This window comes from Pituophis catenifer, unplaced genomic scaffold, assembly GCF_029215685.1.
Source record: "Pituophis catenifer annectens isolate HBS135680 unplaced genomic scaffold, rPitCat1.0.hap2 SCAF_2, whole genome shotgun sequence".
Classification (NCBI taxonomy): Eukaryota; Metazoa; Chordata; class Lepidosauria; order Squamata; family Colubridae; genus Pituophis; species Pituophis catenifer.
The window spans coordinates 257,373,973-257,394,461 of record NW_027256882.1 but is presented as its reverse complement, the minus strand read 5'-3'; the positions used below and the strand labels follow the sequence as shown (position 1 = coordinate 257,394,461).

General features: G+C 38.0%; 1 protein-coding gene and 1 non-coding gene across 3 annotated transcripts; both read left to right on the top strand.

Annotated features, from left to right (window-relative positions):
- The first annotated feature begins 3,036 nt into the window (after window positions 1-3,036).
- Window positions 3,037-16,938, top strand: COX7C (cytochrome c oxidase subunit 7C). 2 transcript variants are annotated; one of them, XM_070935774.1, is made up of 3 exons: window positions 3,037-3,181; window positions 4,427-4,557; window positions 16,354-16,938. In XM_070935774.1, the coding sequence occupies exons 1-2, from the start codon at window positions 3,107-3,109 to the stop codon at window positions 4,541-4,543; spliced, it is 192 nt and encodes a 63-aa protein (XP_070791875.1). In that variant the 5' UTR covers window positions 3,037-3,106; the 3' UTR covers window positions 4,544-4,557; window positions 16,354-16,938. The 2 variants fall into 2 exon arrangements, with proteins under 2 accessions (XP_070791875.1, XP_070791874.1); XM_070935773.1 differs by lacking the exon at window positions 16,354-16,938 and adding an exon at window positions 7,107-7,181 and having other exon boundaries at window positions 3,038-3,181.
- On the top strand, window positions 4,012-4,073 carry LOC139313490 (small nucleolar RNA Z39). Its single transcript, XR_011600099.1, has one exon. It is a non-coding gene; the product is annotated as a small nucleolar RNA Z39 (small nucleolar RNA).
- Window positions 16,939-20,489: the final 3,551 nt, after the last annotated feature.

Here is a 20,489-nt window from a genome sequence, read left to right as displayed (position 1 = left end):
TTTTCCTCCTGCATCACCACATCAGTCTCATATTCACAATGTTCTGTGGCATTCTTCCTAATTACCAAGCTTCTCTCAATTCATCTTTTGACCACTGCCACCACCATTAACCCAAGACAGAGGCAGGGACTAAGGCAAAAAATGTATTAGAGAACACCTTCTTGGTGGAACTGAGGACATTGTTAAAAGAATAGCTTCCATTCAGCTAAGCTATTAAGTAGCTTAATAGTTTAGCTGAATGGAAGAGCACTTACTTTGAGGGTTGAAAATCATTCAAACTTAACCCTTCCAGTAAAAAAGAGAGTCGAACCTGAAACTCTAAAAATGTTCCCAGTTGGAGCAGAAAATGAATGTTTAGTCTGCTTTAAAACCTTTGTCTTATATTCATATATATGTATATAAACTCAGCTTGGATCGACAGAGGCATTTAAAAGAAAAAAAGCCTCTGCCGATCAGACAACTCAGCTTGGATCGTCAGAGGCTTTTAAAAGCATTTTTTCTACAACCTCTGAAGAGGTTGTAGAAAAAATGCTTTTAAAAGCCTTTGACGATCTCAGCTGAGCCACACGATCATCAGAGGCTTTTTTTTTTTACTTTTAAAAGCATTTTTTTGGCCAAAGAGGTTGTAGAAAAAATGCTTTTAATTTTTTTTTAAAAAAAGCCTCTGATGATTGTGTGGCTCAGCTGGGTATGGGGGGGGGGCAGGGATTTTTGCTACCGGTTCTCCGAACCACCCGCCTCCATCGCTACCGGATCGGGCGATCTGGTCCAAACTGGGAGCATTTCTTCAGAGCCTTTCCAGAGCTGGAAGTTGGCAAATGGGGCGGATGAAGGCCATTTTCACCCTCCTCAGACTCCTAGAAAGGCTCTGGAGTCTGGGGACAGCAAAAAACGGGCCTTCCCCACCACTCCCCGAGGCCCTCTAGAGGCAGGAAACAGCCTGTTTCCCTACTTCTGGTAGGCCTAGACGGCCCAAAAACCAGCTGGCTGAGCTCGTGTGCCCACCAATATGGCTACGCGTGCTACCTGTGGCATGCGTGCCATAGGTTCGCCATCACGGCTATAGTGTATGTATAGTATCTTTATCCTCCACCAATTCTCTCAATCTTTGTATAATAATCAGGTCAATCATGCTTTTACATTTATGTTCATTCCTTAGCCACATATATGTATTTCAATACATGCTTAAACCACATACATTACTGAAAACCCAGAGATAGCTACTCACTAATGGCTTTTCCCATTCATTTTTTGGTCTATAAATGTCCCTGAAACTTTTTCTGTACTCTCTTGTATCATTCCAGCCAATTCATCTATGTCAATTAGCTGAATGTTTTCCTCCAGATCACAACCTTTCGTAATGTTGCACAATTTTCCTTAAATAGTTATTTTCATTATCATCATTCACTGGAGTCTAACATGCAGCTATTATTAGTCTATGGATTTCTGGATTTTCATATGCAATCATTACTACCTAGATGAGATTAATTCATTATTCCATACATACACTTTAGCTCTTTCATTCGTAACTGAACATATATGTCCACCTTCCTGCTTAGATTCATAAACACCACAAAGTCTGACCATCTTCATTCAATCCTCTTAGTTTGACAGACATACCTGCGTAACATATTAGGTTTTTTTTTCCCCTTCAATTTCCTTTCATTAATTCCTAATCAATATATTCTAAAGCACCAACTTCTATATGCCCTGTCCATTCCAGATTGATGTTCCTGTAATTGTAATGACTGTATACAGTTACTCTGTATGGCTGTAAATGAGTAATAAATTATGCCAATCATTATGTGGGTCACCATTTGACTGCCCCAGATTTTACGACCTTTTTTGTAGCAATGATTATGTAAATGTGATAGTCGTGAACACCACATCTATTAAGAAAATAAAGCATTCATTAAGCAAATCCTCCAAGGTCCCTTCCAACTCTATTATTGTGTTATACTCCAGTTTGGTAGTAGAAAATTCACAGACAGCCACTTTTACTTCTCAGCAACTTTGAGCAACAGAAACAATACATGTCTTTTTATTGGAGTCAAGTGCTTCTCTTCTTGACCCTGAATAGGTTATAGACCAACAGAGAGAAAAATACTATCGCCAAGTCCTATAAACCAAACCAAATATATATGAAAGCTCAACAAAAACTGTAAAGCAATATATAGGACATGCCAACTGACTGGGATCCAGGCATGGGAATTGAGTGGACCAAATGATTAGTTTGATTGAATTGTTGCTGCCATGGGAAGTGGCGAGTGGAGTGTTATGGTTTCTATGTTGTGGATTTTAGTGCTGTAAGCCACCCAGAATCACCTGGGAGTGAGTTTAGGTGCCATGCAAATTTGTTAAGTAAATACAGTCTTTGTATTTTTAGATATTACTTCCAAAGCTCCAGGTTATACTCATAGTTTTATTAATTTAATGACTCTAGTAGTACTTGAGGGAGCACAGGGTGCACATACACACATCTTTGCATTTACCAGCCTTCACTGGTTTCTTTTGCAGGGAAAACTGCATGCCATTTCTTTTTATCGCATTTATATTTCACCACTATGGGTTTCATCTATTCTTAAATATGAGGAGCATGTTCAGCAGATACACATATCTGGTTTCAGTATTACCAGTATTCAACCAAGCTTTCTCTCTTTGCTTTTATGCAGTTAGATATTTGTTTTAAATTGTAACGAAGCACTTTTAATGATATTTATGTTTATTTCCTTTTTCTTCCGGCCTTGGCAAGGGATGGCGGTGAAGAGGAATAATCGCTTTGTCCATTGTATTTATTTGCTAGAATTAGGGGTTTTTAATATAAACAAATCAATAAGTGCCTATTTACAGAAGGGTGAGATCTTTTTTTTTTTTTTCATTCTTCAAATACCATCCGCGAAACTCTCCTCGCTGACGCTGGAAGGCTTATGAAGAAACATTCATTTCCGCAAGCAACGGCCTTTTGCTGCCCTAAAACTACGGTTCCCATCTTGCCTTTCGGCGACGGGCTTTCCTCCCATAACGCCTGAGTCACGTGGCTCTAGATTAAGTGAAGGTCGTGAGGGAGAAGTAACCTTTTTGTCGCCGGGCTCTCATTCCGGCCGATATGTTGGCTAACAGCGTCCGTCGGTTCGGCACCTCCGCCCTTCGGCGGATGCATTACGAAGATGGGCCGGGAAAGGTAAGAAGGAAGCGGGGGAAAGGCTACGAATTCAGGGCCTCCGTTACTTCTTGCCCCTCCAGCGGCGGCATGGCCAGGGGCGGTTTTCCTGGGCAAGTCGGGCTAGGCCTGCTTCCCCGCCACACACCCCCCCCCCCCACTCCCCGGCCGTCGTTTGACGCGGGAGGAAGATACCGGAGAGAGGCTCCTTCGCTTCTCTGGGCCCTTCACCTTTCCAAGGCAGTTGAGGGAAAATATAACCTGGGAAGAGAGGAGGCGGCTCTTATTTTTCAGCCTCTATTTTACGGCACGGAGTTTGCATTGGAAGGCCGGGGCCGAACGCTTGAGGCCGTCATCACGGAAAAGAGACTTTTCGAAGTAGAGAATTAGGAGCCGCCATTTATTTTTTTGAACATTTGATATTTGTAATATCTCTGTTCGCATTTTGGGATCCCCGTAGTACGAAACAACGTGGGCTGAGCTCTAGATATGGGGTTTTATTTTATTTTTTATTTATTTATTTTTGTCAAGCATATATAAGATGACAGATAAAAGTATAAGCATGATTTTGAATACATGAGAAGGATACGAGTAAAAAGGGACATTTTAAAAAATTTAATTTTTTTAAATTTTTTTAAAAAGGGATGGGGCAGCAGCATTACTGTTTTTTTTACCTCGCACAGTGGAATCGTTTTTTAGAAATGCCATCTTTCACTGGCTTCAGCTTGAAAGGCAGGTGCCCAAAGTCCTGCTCTGTGTGGATGGCAGTGTTTTTAATGTTCTTAATAATCAGTTTCCTGTTTCTGTAGGGGCCTTTAGTGCAATATATAACTATTTTCTTAATTCTACGGGTACATGTGATGATAGCATAACAGCATGAATAACGATGATCCTGTAAACGCTTTCTGATGTACCTTATCCTGAAGTCTTGTTCAGATACTATTTAATTTCAGGTCATACTTATATCCAAGATGGCATCTAAAGGACATACATAGTGTCTTTTTAATGTGAAATAAAAATAGGGCTAGTGTAAATAAGGTTCGAATTGAAGGATGTTGATATTAAGCTATGAAACCCATGTGACTGACCCTCTTTTTAGAAGATTAGGAATACAGTGATGTACTTCTGTAACTATAAACGCTGGATGAACATTTAGTATTTGGTTGCTATCTATGGGATTTAGGCCAAGTCACTTTTTATACATTAACTTTGTTTAATAACTAAGTACCTTGCTAAAACAAAACTTCAACATTCTTACCTTTTCAGAATCTCCCATTCTCAGTTAACAACAAATGGAAATTGTTATTCGGAACCTTTCTCTTTACCATAACTGCTATTGGTGGCCCCTGTTTTCTTGTAAGGCATCAGCTACTTAAGCAGTGAATATGTTATAACAGGTAATTCCTATTTGTTTTCATTCTCTATAGGTCTTTTACAAGCTATTTAGGTTGCTTCTTGGAAACTATAAAACTCTTTTCTGGTTTAATTTCAATAAAATTCAATTGGTGATAAGCTAATGAACTGTATTGTGACATTTTGTTAAATTTCTTAATAGGTAAACTTGGAAACAGTGCGTATAAAAAAGATAACAATGCATTCTATAAAGATCAGCTCTCCATTATACATCTATATAATATAATGGAAATGATTTGCCATTGCTTTTATTCTAGGATCGGTGCCTACTAACACTGTAATGTAAACATAGATTCAAATTAATGTATTCGAATCCATAGCAGGAAGCATAGTTTTCCTCAAATACTATAGTATCTTTTTTCCCCAATAGCAGTTTAAATCATGATCAGTAACATTTAGAAAACAATTTGAGTAAAGTCCCTCCCTGAAATGCAAAGAGCGTATTTATATAATTCCTAATCAATCATATGTAGTAAGTTTTCAAAGTCTTCAATACATCACAACTAGACTATTGAAATGCATTATGGATAGGGTTACTATGAAAAGTATTGGGAATTCTAGCAGGTCTTATGGCCGCAGCCAGACCACCGATCAGAACAAGGCAGTAGAAAGACCTTTTAACTATTTGACATAGCTGTACTTGTTACCAATGGGTTGTGGTTTTTTTTTTTTTCCAGAAAAGGTCTTAGAGGAGTTAAACTTTTAGAAATACTAAACAATTTTGGCCTGAAGGTGGGCCCTTATAAAGCTGGTTCTGCTTGTAATGACTGACTGTTGGGAGTATGAGAGAAAGCCTTCCTTCAGTTACTTTGAAACTATAAAACGCTTGGGTATCATACTCAGTGTAGATTTTTAGGAAGGGTTTCAGTGCTCATCTCTTTAGCCTTGCTTACTGAATGTTCTTAAAATTATATGCACATACAGAGCTGAGCTAAAAATTCTAATTAATCTTGACTGCTGTTAAAGTTCACCAATGGGAAAAAGTTGGGTGAAAAAGTGGTATCTGTCATTTTTGAGGGGAAGTTATTATATAATCATTAAATCTGATATATGTGAAAGAAGAAATAGAAAAAGTTAGATTTTTGAACTTCAGAAGAGTTCTGAACCTGAAGCAGAACTTGTCCAGAAAAGCCACTAAAAGAAAGAAAAATGTTAGAAAAATGTCAGAATGAGCTGGAGTTTGTAAGACTCCCAAAACTCTTGCTTTTTAGAAACGATAGCCACAAAGGTCTTGCAAGTAGTAAATAGTTTAGTGATGGCAAGGAGGCAGAACCTGTTAACTCCTGTTTTGCATTTGTCTAAGAAAAGAATCTCTTAGAAGTGAAATAGAGTCCTAATTGATCCTTGTTATTATCCAGGAACTATAGCGTTGGATAGACAGGGAGGTAAAAGAGAATTTGGCTAAATAAATTCAAGTCTCCAGGATGAGTTATGTTTTAGGGTATTGATGGAAGTGGCAAAGATGATTGCAGAGTCACCCTCAGGAGTCTAAGAATTTTGAAGAAGTGGTGATGTTCCAAAAGACCTAAGAAAAGCAAATATCCCATTCTTAAAAAGGAGGCCTAGCAAAAGACACTTGAGCTTGGGTATGTTTTCTAAAAGATTATTAAACAGCATTTTTTTGAGTACTTATTCTGACTCTGTCAGACCCTACTTGAAATATTGTGTCTAGTTTTGGGCACCACATATCAGAAAAGGCAAGAAGCATAGTGAGGTTCAGTTACGGGGAGTTAAGATAGTTTTCATATATCTGAAGCATTGTCATAGAGACCAGAAAGTGAATTTCGTGTATAGCTCCAAAAGATAGTACCAGAAGTAGTGATTAAAAATTAAAAGCAAAATGGTTCAGGCTGGATGTCATCAAGAACTGACTGTACGAACTATCACTTGAGTGAAAGAGGCTGCAGTATGAAGAGTATTGCTGTAAGTTGAATGGTCATTTCTCAGAGAAGTTCTTGTGAATTCAAGGAATTGGACTAAATGCAATGTTATGCAATGTTATGGATTTAAAAACCTTGAGGAATGCAGTAGTAAATCATATATCTGTTATATACACATGGATGTCTAATAATATGAAATAGTTGTCTTTGAAGAAAAGGTTTACTTTATGTATTTTAATTGTGTTTTATATTAATATAGATTGGCCACCTTGAGCTATGCTAGAGTAGAAAGGCAGATTAATAACTTAGATGTTTAATAGTTTAGCATTTGAACTTTTTTTAATACTGCTTTGATTCCATCTTTTTTTCCTCTACTTTGGCAAAAGTAATATTCATAATTGCAGTATGAAAAATACAAATAATGTAATGGGCAGCATGTAGTTTCTGTGAGCTGTTATCTGTTAAGCATTAAAGATTCTCAGAAAGACATCTTTAGCTATATAGAAAAGTTTTCATAGATTGTTCTCCCTCTATGTTTTAAAATATTTTGTATGAGTTTCATCTACAAAATAAGATTTTGATAACCTGAAAGGAATGAATTATAGGATATATTATATATTTTAAAGATTTTTTTGTTTCCTTTTTTCTTTCAGATTGAGAAGAAAGAACAGAAGGAAATTTAAAACTAAGCACTCTACATACATAAATAAAAACTATATCTGAAACTATAGTAGATTCTTTTTCTGTTTGGTCTAAATATAGATTGACGAACTATAATGAAAAAAATTCATTCCTAATTATATAAAAGGCAATGTTTTTTTAAATATAGGTATATACAAACATGTTTAGATTTATGTCATATATGGCAAACAAGTGAAGTAGGTAAAATGTAGATGTGTACATTTTGATAAGTATAAAAAGTAAAGAGTTTATATATGTATAGAAGCAATGTGGATCATGCAAGATACAGAACTATAATTGTGTTCCTAAAACACAAGATCAATGGAGGAAAAACCACTAAAATAAAAAACTAGAATGTAAATATTCAATAAAATAATTGTAATTCAGAAATTAAAATTGCACCCATTTTAAATTTTTATTTCAACCACAATAAATATATTCCTTGTAAGTTTCCAAATGTATAACAATAGAATCAGTGGTGAAATCTGAACCGGTTTACTACCGGCTTGCTGGCTGCGCGTGCGTACCACACACCAAATGCAAGGTGCGCACAGCAGTGCACACCAAAAGGAAGCATGCAGGAGAGGTGATCAGCTGTGGCGCACCCTCTGACGATCACGCGGCTCAGCTGTGATCGTCAGAGCCTTTTAAAAACATTTTTTTAACAACCTCTTCTGTGGAAGAGGTGGTAGAAAAAATGTTTTTAAAAGTAAAAAAAAAAACTTGACGATCAGGCAACTAAGCTGGGATTGTCAGCCTTTTAAAAGCATAAGCATATAGAAAATGTAACTTCACTGGGAAGAAAAGACAGATACCATCAAGTTGGGTTAGACTATAAAAACAAGGTTGCCTTTTCTGTGGTCTTTCTGAATAGTTGGAAGCTCTTTCATAAACATTTATTGATTTTACTGTCTGTCAATCTTTTCTATTACGTTCTCCAGTTCTTTCCTCTGTGATGGAGAGGAGCATAATTGAACGCACCTCTGCTTAGAAAAGGCAGGCTTTGAAAGGTCCAACTGGCACCACTGCTGCCAGGCAAAATCAGTGCCCCCCAAGGCAATAGACGAGAAGATAAAGAGCCCGTAGGAATCATAAGTGCAGGCGAATACCAAGCACCCAAATTTTGAACATGTGACTGAGGAAACTGCAACAGCCATAACTTCAGGAACCAGGCCAAAATTCATTCAGTGCTGTTATAATTTTGGTTGCTGTATGAATAGCTATTAAGCAAGGACTAGCTGTATAAATAGTCCTAACTTAAAATATCTTCAGGCTCCTCTTCAGGGGTATTCAGTTTCCACTCTTACCGCCACTGTAAATGAAACAATTAGTATGGTTGGTCACACAGTCAAGATGTTAATCGATTTGGCATTTTTATCTATCCCAACAGCAGATGTTTTAGATGTTTGATAGTCATGGCCTGACTTGTTCAGTATCATTCATAGTGCAATAACACACAGTAATGACAATAGCGAGCCTCCATTAAAGATTCCTCTCTTGAATTAACTTGTCCCAGCAAGTGGAATGGTTTGTCCTATGCACCTGGCCTAGTTTGGAAATAAAAGTTGTGCCAATATCACAATCTAATCCATTCCACTTCTATACAGCACTCTGCTAGAAATTTGCTTACTTTTATGACTTACACCGATTCTAAAAAACCACCTTCAATTATCCTGATGAAAATATAACATCCACATAAGTTAGAAAAGAACAACCTTTTCCCAGAACAGCATTTCTGCTTATGGTTTCCAAAATATTGATAAATATATGCGAGAAGAAACCGAACAGTCAGATTCATCATGCTGAAATAATGGCTAATGTACATTGCAAGGTATCTGCTTCACTACTGGTAAATGTGCTATTTTGGTCATTATTGTGCAGCCCTGCAAATGCCAGGAAAATCAAACATCTGTCATGACAGATGAGGGAACTTATTTACAAAGCTTAACTTACCGCTCATCCTTGAAAAGGTCACTTGTACCGGAACAGGCTACACATGGTTAACCAGCATATAGTAAATGACAGCTTGTAACTCCAAAAGAATATATATTGAACTGGTTCTTGTAGATAACAGTCCTTGGTTACATTTAGAGACCATATTTTGTTGAATTTTTAAAATTAATACAATATTAAGATGGCTTTAGGAGACAACTTGTACTTCTGAAAATAAATCTATAAAGCTGTGGAGGAGGGTATAATTTGAAAGGGTCTGTGGGCACATGGCATTTTTCTTTTTTAAACATAGGAGGGGGAAGGTTTCTGGGGCTATAAAACAATTTCAGCAGCAAAATAATTTAATTGGGTTCCAGTTATTTTATACAATAACTCTAAAAAAGGGTGTGGCAGAGGACAAAGTAGAATCACTTTAAGCGTTCCTGAAAAGGAGACTAAGGAAGCAAGGGCAGAACATTCAAATAACACAAGAACAGTGTCTTGCTCACTACAAAATGGAGTCGGAACATAGAGAGAAGTGATGTAATGCATCACTTGGGTAAATGAAGATACTTGACCAAGAGGTCCCTAGCCTTGGAGTTCTTGGAGGAGAATTTCCAGCCAACTATAAATCAGAGCTGTGGAGTCGGGAGATAAATGTTCCGACTCCGACTCCGACTCCTCAGTTTTTTGTACTTCCGACTCCGACTCCCCGACTCCGACTCCTCTGTATTAATATGCGAATGTATTTTATACATTCCTTGAAGGAAAGAAAGGCAACATACATGTCATTACCACAGGACTACTGGCTGGGAAGCCAACAGTCTACTGTATTGAACAGTTTAAGCAAAAGACAAACACAATGAAAACAACAAAGTTTTATTAATTTTTTTTTATTAATTTAATTAATCAAGTTGCTGGATAGTAGCAGCAGGCATAAACATCAGGAACAGGAACTTTACCAGTTCAAAAATACAAACCACATTATTTGGTTGTTTTAGAACAAAAACAAAGCTTATCTATATGAACCAAAAACAAAATCTGTAAAACCTAGAAATGGTTTATATTAATCTTGAAATGTAGTTATAGGCTTAGCAAATGCAAATCAATTCAATGTAGAGTTCTAAGGAAGAGAATTGCCTCTGCCAGATCCTCTTTCATAGAGGCTCTTAAGTCAGACTTTATTATTTTTAGGGCTGAAAATAATCTTTCGACACTGACTTGGGTGGGTGGCATTGCAGTAACTATTCTGGCCACATCACTAACGATCTCTGGATAAACAAGGATGGCTTCTTCAACAGTAAGTTTTGATGAGCGATCATACTTTTCAACTTCTTTTAGTGCTTTATAAAACTCCTGTTGGAATTTTTTTATTTGGACATTTACTGGTTCTGTAACGCTTATGCGACGTCGCTTTCCTTTAGCAACTTCCATTTTGTCTAAGAAGGAATCAAAGTCTAATTCTTCGTTTGAAGAAGATGATTCTGAGTTACCACTATTGCTTAAAAGAACTCCATCCTCCTGTGGAGGTATTTCAGGTCGTAATCCCTTCATGCGAACTGCTACATCATAGAGGGCCTTTTTCCCAGTAGCAATCTGTTTACTGTTCAATAAAAGTCGGCTCATTGGGTCGACATAAATAGCCGCTAACAAGATTTCATTTTCCAGCAAAAGACTCTCTCTTTTCATCATTGAAGATGCAATGCCCTCAGCTATTAACCCTCCATTTTTGTTCAGGCGATATAACAGGCTCTTCCATTCCAAGAGGAATTTACCCGGGGTTAGATCATCACATTGCAACCTCTTGGTGACAGTGAAGGGGTGAGAAAGAAGGTTCTCCAGCTCTTTTGTTTGTGTCCACTGGCTTGCAGTTAATGCAAGATTTTCATTGTCCATTTCTTCTATGAAGTCTTTAAGTTCAAGCAAACGCTTCACCATTAAATAAGTGCTTCCCCAGCGAGTTGTTTGATCCAAAATGGCTCCTTTTCCTGCACGTCTTTTCAAAATTGCATCTGTTTTTGGGGCCCTGGCTGCAACAGTTACTTGCCGTAATTTGCCAATTAATGTAGCTGCATGGCGATCTTTTAATCCATCTCTTATGGCAAGTTGCAGTGTATGAACAGCACATCGCATATGATGAATAGTAGCAAGCTTCAATGCTTCTTCAACAAAGTTGTCTAAAAAAATGTCAGCATTCTCTTCAGTTTCTAAACTTTCTCTAATACTTGCAGAGCTGTCTTCCTCTAAGTCTAATATCTGTTTGATACCTTCTTCATCTGCCTTCATCTTCTCAATTGTGCTCAACATGTTAGAAGCGTTATCTGTCACAACACATAAAATCTGTTCCTTTTTAATTTCAAAATCTTCTAGAACACCCTCCACTAACTTCTGAAGGTAATCACTGGTGTGATGTGCCTGAGTGTCCTTTACTCCGAGGGTCCGTGTTATTGTTTTGTTATTTTCATCCACAAATCTAACATTAATAGCGAAATAATTGACTCTGTGACGTGTGCATGCATCCATTTTAAGGAAGACAAAACGTCCTTTCATAACTTTCTGTAGTTCTTCCTTTTTACATTTGGCCTCCTCAATTATAAGTTTCCTTATACTTTCTCTTTCCAGAGAAACACCAAGTTTTTTTGCCATTTCTCCATTTAGGCCTAAAAAGGCTGTCTGTGAAAAGAAGGATAGTGGTACACTATTCTTTACTACCATTTCAATAATGTGGTGTTTGAATTTTTCTGGTGTCATCCTTATGGTAACTTTGTCAGATATAAAGAATTTTCTTATTTGTGATTGTTCTCCAGTAGATTTCTGAACGTTTTTTGTCACAGAAGTAGATGCAATGTTTTCATTGCTATCTTTCTCATTCACGGCTTCTAACACTTTGGGATGAAAATGCTGTAAGTGTCTTTTCAAATTTGATGCTCTTGTAGGTGCATTTTTATCAGGCCCACTGAAACTGCTAATTTTTGCATCACATTGTTTTTCACCATCATCATCTTTTCTAATACATTGGCACACGTAATGTTTTCCATCACTTGATAATGCAAAGTGCTCATAAACAGTAGACTTTGTTGTGTTTGTTGTTAGCAGTCTTTTTGCCATTGTTTAGGATGCCTCTTTCCCTAAAATATAAAATATGTTATACTAACTGGCATATAATTAGATTTTTAATATCAACATACACAGTCTTGTAAGTTGTACGTACATGGCTTTATACAAACAAATAAGCTATATATCCCAGCACTAAACCTAGACATGATTTGTCCTATACAATATAAACACTTACAGTTGAATCCAAGAAGCTGTTCCACCAAGTTCTTCTAAGCCAGTGGTTCTCAACCTTCCTAATGCCGCGACCCTTTAATACAGTTCCTCATGTTGTGGTGACCCCCAACCAGGGGTGGGTTCTAAATTTTTTTACTACCGGTTCTGTGGGCGTGGCTTATTTTGTGGGCATGGCTTGGAGGTTATGTGACTGGGTGGGTGTGGCTAGCTGGTCATGTGACCGGGTGGCCATGGCTATGTGTATAGAGGGCTGAAAAAAGTCATTTCTGACAGGTCCTCGCACTTTTGACTGGTCCTCACACTTATGACCATCCTCACATTTATGCCCGTGCAGCATTTTTAACAACCATGTCACTCATTTCACAACTGCTTCTCTTCACCATGGTGACAAGATAGGGCAAAAACGTAAAATGTGAGGACAGTCGTAAGTTCGAGGACTGGTCAAAAGGGAGAGGACCAGTCAGAAATAACTTTTTCAGCCCTCTGAGTAGTCCATATACATAAAAGGATACAGCAATAGAGAGGGATGAAGGAAGGGAAGGGAAATTAGAGTAGGAGTGAGGGTAAGAGAGGGAGGAAGAGAGGAGGAGAAGGAGAAAGGAAGAGGAAGTAGGGAGGAGAAGAAGAGGGTGAGGAAGAGAAAGTAAGAAGGAAAGAAAAGAGAGAGGTGGTAGGTTTGAGGAGAAAGATTGCTGTACAATAAAAAAGATGAAAGGGAAGAAAGCCAACCCCAAACAAATATAAAGATATTAAGATAAAGAATGAATTGTTAAACTTTAAAGAATAAAAGAGAACAAATATGAATAAATAACAATAATTAGAAACACACATACAAACATACAATGTATTTTCTTTGAACAGAGTATTTGGCCGGTTCATAAATTTAAACAGTGTTTAGTCATGTTTAAAGTTTAAGCTAACAATCAGAGTTACAAGTTTTTATAGCCTTAGCTGAATGACAGCAGTTTTTCCAATGGTTTACAGCTTCAGTCTTGAACTATTGACCCTCCATTCCCTTCACTTATGCAAGTGTCTCTAGTCCTGCAAAAAACATATTTACTTAATCCCTTATCAGTGAGAGGCTAGGTTACCCATGGGCGCTGCGTTCCCTGTAACAGCAGAACACAACACTATGGAAAGTATAAGTATTGCCACTCCTAATTGTGCGTTGCGTGCCTTATAGTGAAGCACATGAAAAGCATGCTTCTTCACGGTCACTTAACGTGTTCATTTTGCGGTTACGTGAGGCACTGCATGCATTGGTCTTTATTCTTACAGTAGAGAAGTCATTAATTATAACTTTTTGTGAATTGGGACATTTAAACTTGCTTTTTTTAAAATTCCAATCTAAATTTAGTAGGAGTCGGAGTCGGAGTCGGTGCATTGTTTGCCGACTCCGACTCCGACTCCAGGTACCCAAAATTTCCTCCGACTCCGACTCCTCGACTCCGACTCCGACTCCGACTCCACAGCACTGCTATAAATACAAGTAGTCCAACTGAGCCCAATATTTCTGTTAAGTGAGATTTATTAAGTGAGTTTTGCCCCATTTTAGTTTATGCCCTTTCCTGGACCGGCAATCCCTACTAATAGTCACTCATGCCTTAGTCACTTCCCTTCTTGAGTATTGCAACACGCTCTACATGGGGCTGCTCTTGAAGAGCATCCTAAAGCTCCAGTTGGTGCAAAATGCAGCAGCCCGCATGGTTTTGTGCAGATCCCGGTGTGCACATGTATCACCTTTCCTGCGGGAACTGCATTGGCTGCCGATTTTCTTCCGGGTGCAATTCAAGGTGCTGGTTGTCACCTTTAAAGCCCTTCATGGCTTGGGACCAGGTTATCTGAGGGACCGTCTCTTGCCGATCACATTTACCCGATCCATCAAAGCAGGAAGGCAGGGAATGCTGCAGATCCCATCCCTGAGGGAGATACACCTAGTGGGACCCAGAAGGGCCTTCTCCATGGTGGCTACTTCTCTCTGGAACATCATTTCCCCAGAAATTAGAATGGCCCCCACTCTAATTCTCTTCCAGAAGGCACTGAAGACCTGGTTCTGCCAGCAGGCCTGGGGAACCCAGAGCAGGATGGAGCCCATTAAATGACTGGTGTGATTGGCTGTCGCTGGGGTGGGAGATGAGGGGTGGGGGAGTGATTTTATTACATTCATTTATTTGATTTTTTATTAGTTTTACTGTTTTTTAAATGTTATTTTTATATTCTGTAAGCCGCCTTGAATTGCTATGGGCAAATAGGCGGCAATATCAATTTAATAAATAAATTAAAATAAATTTCATGACATTACTTTTAGCCTCAGTTGTTAAGTGAATTTGGCTTCCCCATTGGCTTTGCTCATCAGAAGGATGCAAAAGGTGATCACATGATTCCAGGATGCTGCAATGGTCATAAGTATGAACCAGTTACCAAGCATCTGAATTTTCATCACATGATCATGGGAATACTACAAAGGTGGTAACTGAAAAGCGATCATAAGTCACTTTTTCCAGTGCTGTTGTAACTTTGAACAGTCACTAAATGAACTATTGTAAGTCAAGGACTACCTGTATAAATAACAGCTACCCGATTTGGTGTGTGCACAACAGCAGCCACTGTTCTTACATATGTGCAAAAATGATGCCTGCTTATTTTGTACCACAAACGCCAAGCAATTGTGCAGATTTCCAATTCCCATTTCTCTGACAGAAATGAAAAATTGTGCTCAATTTTTCTGACCTGAGTGTCCTTCAAAACACCCCAGAAAGAAATCCAGACAGAATTATCATCTCCTAGCAAAACCTCAAATGAGCAGTCATTATGACCGATTAACCATCATTCAATCTAGCAAAAGGAATCACTCGCTAGCAGCCATAATTGTAGCTTTTACTAAATTTGAGCTTAAATTTCTAGACCATTAATGGCAGGTTTTCTATTTTATGCCATCCAAAATGCATAATTCTAACTGTTGGGCTACTTTGAAGGAGTTATTTAAAAGGTTTTTTCCTAAGGAAATAGTGGTATCTGAAATATGACTGTCATTTTAGGACAATTTTCTCCTAGGTATTTTATAACTCTGCATTCTGTAATTTTTTTTTTCATCTTTTGAGATTTCTCTGAAATATGCTGAAAAGTAAACTGTGTTACAATTACAAAGCAGAATCATTATACCTGATTGTACAGACCGTTAATTTCATCCCTACAATTTTCCAAAGTTTTTTTTTTACAAGACTGAATTTGATTTACTGATAGCAGGACCCAGTGTGCACAGTTTGAAACTTCGTTTATACGTTTGGAAGTTTATCTACTAACTTCCAGGAAGCTCTGCTAATTGGGAATAGAACTGGAATTAAACAAAATTGATCTCACTCACTCCCCCAGGAATCATTTGCTATAATTGTCTGACTGTATTTATGAACAGTTGGGAATTGGGTGGTAGTTTTTAAAACTAAGCAGGAGTTTTTCATCCTTGGTCACACTGAAAGGTAGATCCAATCAATTCAATAGAGATCATTTTGACTCCAGAATTAACTAGACACCTAATGAATAGATATCAGTTAACTCTGCTAAAAATCCAAACATGTACCACCAATCTTCTATTGGATTTGAAGAATGCAGGCAATCATATATTTTGCCTATTTAAGGAAATATGAAAAGGCATAGATTTGCATTCCATACTCTTCCTTCCCATGAACAGAAGAAATATTATGAAATTGTTTCTCTCTGAGTTACATTCTTTTTCTATATTTCCATAGAAATATAGCTTTCCATAGCTCAGCCTATGCAGATTTATGCAAAGCACAGAACATTTATTTTGTGGGTTTGTTTAGCAGGAAGCAAAATCAGGACTTCTCTGAGCCGTCAGCCTGCCATCTGTGGCTGGTGGGATTTTTCTGCGCAGTTGTGAATTGCAGGTCTAATATGCAGGTTTTTCCTTCTTGTTTGAGAGGATTTGGTGATAATGGCCTGTTATTTTTACTTTACTGTTTTTCCTTGTCTCTTCAGGTTTCCTCACAGTGGGGATGTTAACTAGCTGTGTGCAAAGTTCTCTGCAACCCTCCCAAATTGTTCTGATGAGTGAAGCATAAAAGGACATAACAGCCAAGATGGTGCTCAGCTGGTGATGACATCATAGCTCCAGAAACGTCTCGTTGTGATGTTGCAGAAGGAAATACTGAAAGGAAAAGTGTTACTGTGATGCAGCAGGAATGCATGTGCCAGTTATTAAATGAAAGGCATAAGATGCATTACAACTTTCCAGTATTTTCTCAATACCAGAAGAAACACAATTGCTGAGACAGCTGGCAGCTGCAACATCAAGATTTAATAGAGGCCTAACTGCAGCCAGCACTGAATAATAAATTCCAGCACACACATTTCTTCTCTTAGCACAAAAAAAAAAAAGGAGGGGGACGGAGAAGTGGAGTGTATAGCTGAATTCTGTAAGTGAAGTCTTGGCTCCACCCATGTATGCACTGTCCACCCATTTTTTCTCAAACACATTACACCTCTCCCATCTCTGTCCTCTTAGGCAGTTCTCTTTTGTATTTTTACTTAATCCGTGAATAAATCAAAATTTTACTCATTCAACAGCCCATTAAACCAGTGCATTCCATATAGTAGATTGCCCTGTAAGTAAATTCTTCTTTGTGTGTAATTTTTTAGTCCTGAAAACCTCCAAAATGGAAGAGAGAGTCACCATGGTTTACCACCACATACCAACTTATTTGCTTCTGATTTCACTTACAACACAATGGTTCTTTGTCTTCATGAATCAAACAGGTTGTACTAGTTTCTCCATTTTGCAGTTGCTCATCTCTTCTTTTCTTTTTCTTCCTCATATCTTGTCTGGTTGACTTTTTCTTGCCTTCTTTCTTCCCCCAATGATGGCTGACATTTTGTCAGTGAGACTTCAACAGTAGCACTATAAAATACAAGGTTTTGTTTTGCTCTCTTATAACTTGATGTAACTCACTGAGAGCATATGCACCAAAGACAAATTCCTTGTGTGTCCAATCACACTTGGCCAATAAAGAATTCTTGCATTCACATATAGGAAAGTGGTGGCTTCACCACTGTGGCTTCTAAACATTCCTACATAATTTCTATTGTCTCTTCTCCTATCCCCCAGTAAATCCTGTTAATAGATTGCCACCTTCTACTATTTTCAAAGCAATTGCCTAGCTGCACCCTATTCAGCAAGGTTGAAAAGAGTGGGAAGTTTGCCCTTTCTGCAGTTGTAATGGTATGTGGGAATGACCTTGGAAAAGCCATGAACTGAATGACCTATATTTAAAATATATGTCAGCCCAAACATGTGGGAAATGTTTCAGAAGGGATCCTTCCTAGTTTACTGAGAGTAAAAGGAAAGGAAAAAAGGGAAAAATACTTTTAGTCTTGCATGTTTATCTTACCATAAAGATAATACTGGTACTTCTAGTTTCTTGTCTGGACTAATTCACAGAGCAACTGCCTGCTCAAAGGAAATGAACAGAGACAATATGAATTCCCTCATAGAAAAATGGTACTGGTTACAGAATAAGATATATGAAGGTTATTCTGTAGATTAAGGTTGGGAAGAGTTCAAAATAGTGTGTGCTAGGGAAAATATCAAGTTTTACTCAGTGGTTATTCTTTGAAAAAAGAAAACAGACATGCATATGCACAACACACACATACCTACAATATAGATAGAATAAAATAAGAGGGTATGAAAGCACAATGCAAAACCATTCATGAAATACCTCTGTGGAAATATACTAATCCAAATATACCAACACTATTTGTTTTGGAAATTTTCTTCTGATCCTTCAACTATTTTTGGATTGTGATGGTTTCTTACCTGGGAGAGGTCAGCCAGGCAATAGATGCTGTCTTCTCTTGATGAAATGCAAAAGAACAATGATGGAATGGAGTTTTACCCATTGTCCTTTTAAAGTCCACCTCACTTACTCCTTCTCCCCCCCAGGAATAGTTCTGTTGCTGACTGATTCTTCAGAACTAATTTTCTTGGACTACAATGGCCTTTGCCCATTCTCTAGATCAGAAAATCCAGTTTTCATTGCTTTTATCTCTACCGTTGGAGAGAATACAGGTAGTCTTTGACTTAACAACCACAATTGAGCCCAAAATTTCATTGCTAATCAAGTCAATTATTAACTGAGTTTTGCCTCATTTTATGACCTTTGTCACTACAGTTGTTAAGTGAATCACTGCAATTGTTACGTTAGTAACGTTGTTAAGTGAATCTGGCTTCCCTATTGACTTTGCTTGTCAAAAGGTCAAAAGATCAGAAACTGATCACATGACATCAGGACGCTGCAACAATCATAAATATGATGCCAAGCATCTAAATTTTGTCATGTGACCATGGGGATGCTGCAATGGTCATGTGAAAACTGGTCATAAGTCACTTTTTTCCCTGCTGTTGTAACTTTGAACAGTCACTAATTAAACTGTTGTTAATCAAGGACTAACTGTATTTTCCCCATCTATTATATACATGGTAATTGGGCACTTCAACATTGATACTCAGTTTGATTTTAACAGACTCTATACTGAACGTATGAACATAAGCAGTGCGTTGCTAAATCAGACTGCTGGCCTCTCTCATCCAGCAGTCTATCCCCACAGCAGCCAACCAACTACATAAAAAAACCCAGAGGTCTCACAGCAAATAGCCTTCTTAGGCAGTCACTCTACCATTAAGCTATTCATCCCGCAACTTTGATGAACTGATCCAAACATTAAAATGGATTGTCTAGCTGAGCATTTACTGGCTGGATGCCCTTTCTGATGTTTACATGGAGTTCACAGCATTATAATGAATTGTATAATTTTCCAAATCTATTTATTAATTACTGATTGTTGTCACTGGTATACCCATTGCTTTTTATTGCTTTTTAACAATATTTTTAGAAAACACAGACACACTCTATATGTATGTATAGATAGATGTGCATGTGCGCGCCCACAAACACACACACATATTAATACACTTTGTCCCTGTAACTTGTCTTGCAGGATTTGGATCCTGTGAATATTTTCTAAATCAAGTGAATTTTTAAACTTAATTTGACAGTCTTGGCAAAAGTTTCTGGGAGGTTTAGGCATACTGCAAGATTGCTTACTGCCTGCTGAATTTTGGCTCAAGGTTCTGCCCAATCTTATGTTCTTCTCCTGCAATGAAGTATAGGAGAAAAATGTTGCAGGAATAAAGAATATATACATAGGTCAACATAACTGGGTTTCTTTTCCATGGAAAAATAAGAAGTCCCTTTTGGGCCCATTGCCTGCCAAGAAGATATAAAGAGGAATAATGTCATGAGAGCTGCGTGCTTATTTATTTATTTTTATTTATTTATTAATTTTTTATACCGCCCCCTCTCCCGAAGGACTCGGGGCGGTGAACAGCCAGAATTAAAAACACACAATACGAATATTAAAATACATTAAAACAAAATTAAATTATCTTAGGCTTCTCCAATTTAAAACCCCGTTACCCATAAAATTCACCCAATTAAAAATTTTTAACCCAGCCCGGCTTGCTGAAATAAAAAAGTTTTCAGGGCCCGGCGGAAGGTCCGGAGGTCCGGGATTAGTCATATCCCTGGGGGTAGCTCATTCCAGAGGGCGGGTGCCCCCACAGAGAAGGCTCTTCCCCGGGGGGTCGCCAGCCGACATTGCCTGACAGACGGCACCCTGAGGAGACCCTCTCTGTGGGAGCGTGTTGGCCGGTGGAAGGCTTGATGTTTCAATCTGCTTCATGTTAGTGCCCAGATGCTACATCTATTCCAAGCAATTCCTCTAAGAAGATTTTTTAAAGAATGGTTTTTTCTATAGCAAAGATATTGCAGACTCTTCATAGTGATTTAGGATTTCATTTCTAGTTCTCACTGATTATTATGTTGGCAGACTCTGATAGATGGCTTTGATATTATAGTTTTAAGAATTAGTCTTTTCAACACATGAGAAAGGCATAACTCTGAAAAGCAACTGTCTGTGTGAAAGGACATATTTGCCTGCAAATAAAAGTCCTTGGCATTTTCAGGTATTTGTCTAAAAATTCAAGCCTGTAATCTTACAAAGTCACTCCCAATGGTGATAACTGTAGGCTAGATAACCAATGATTTGATTCACCG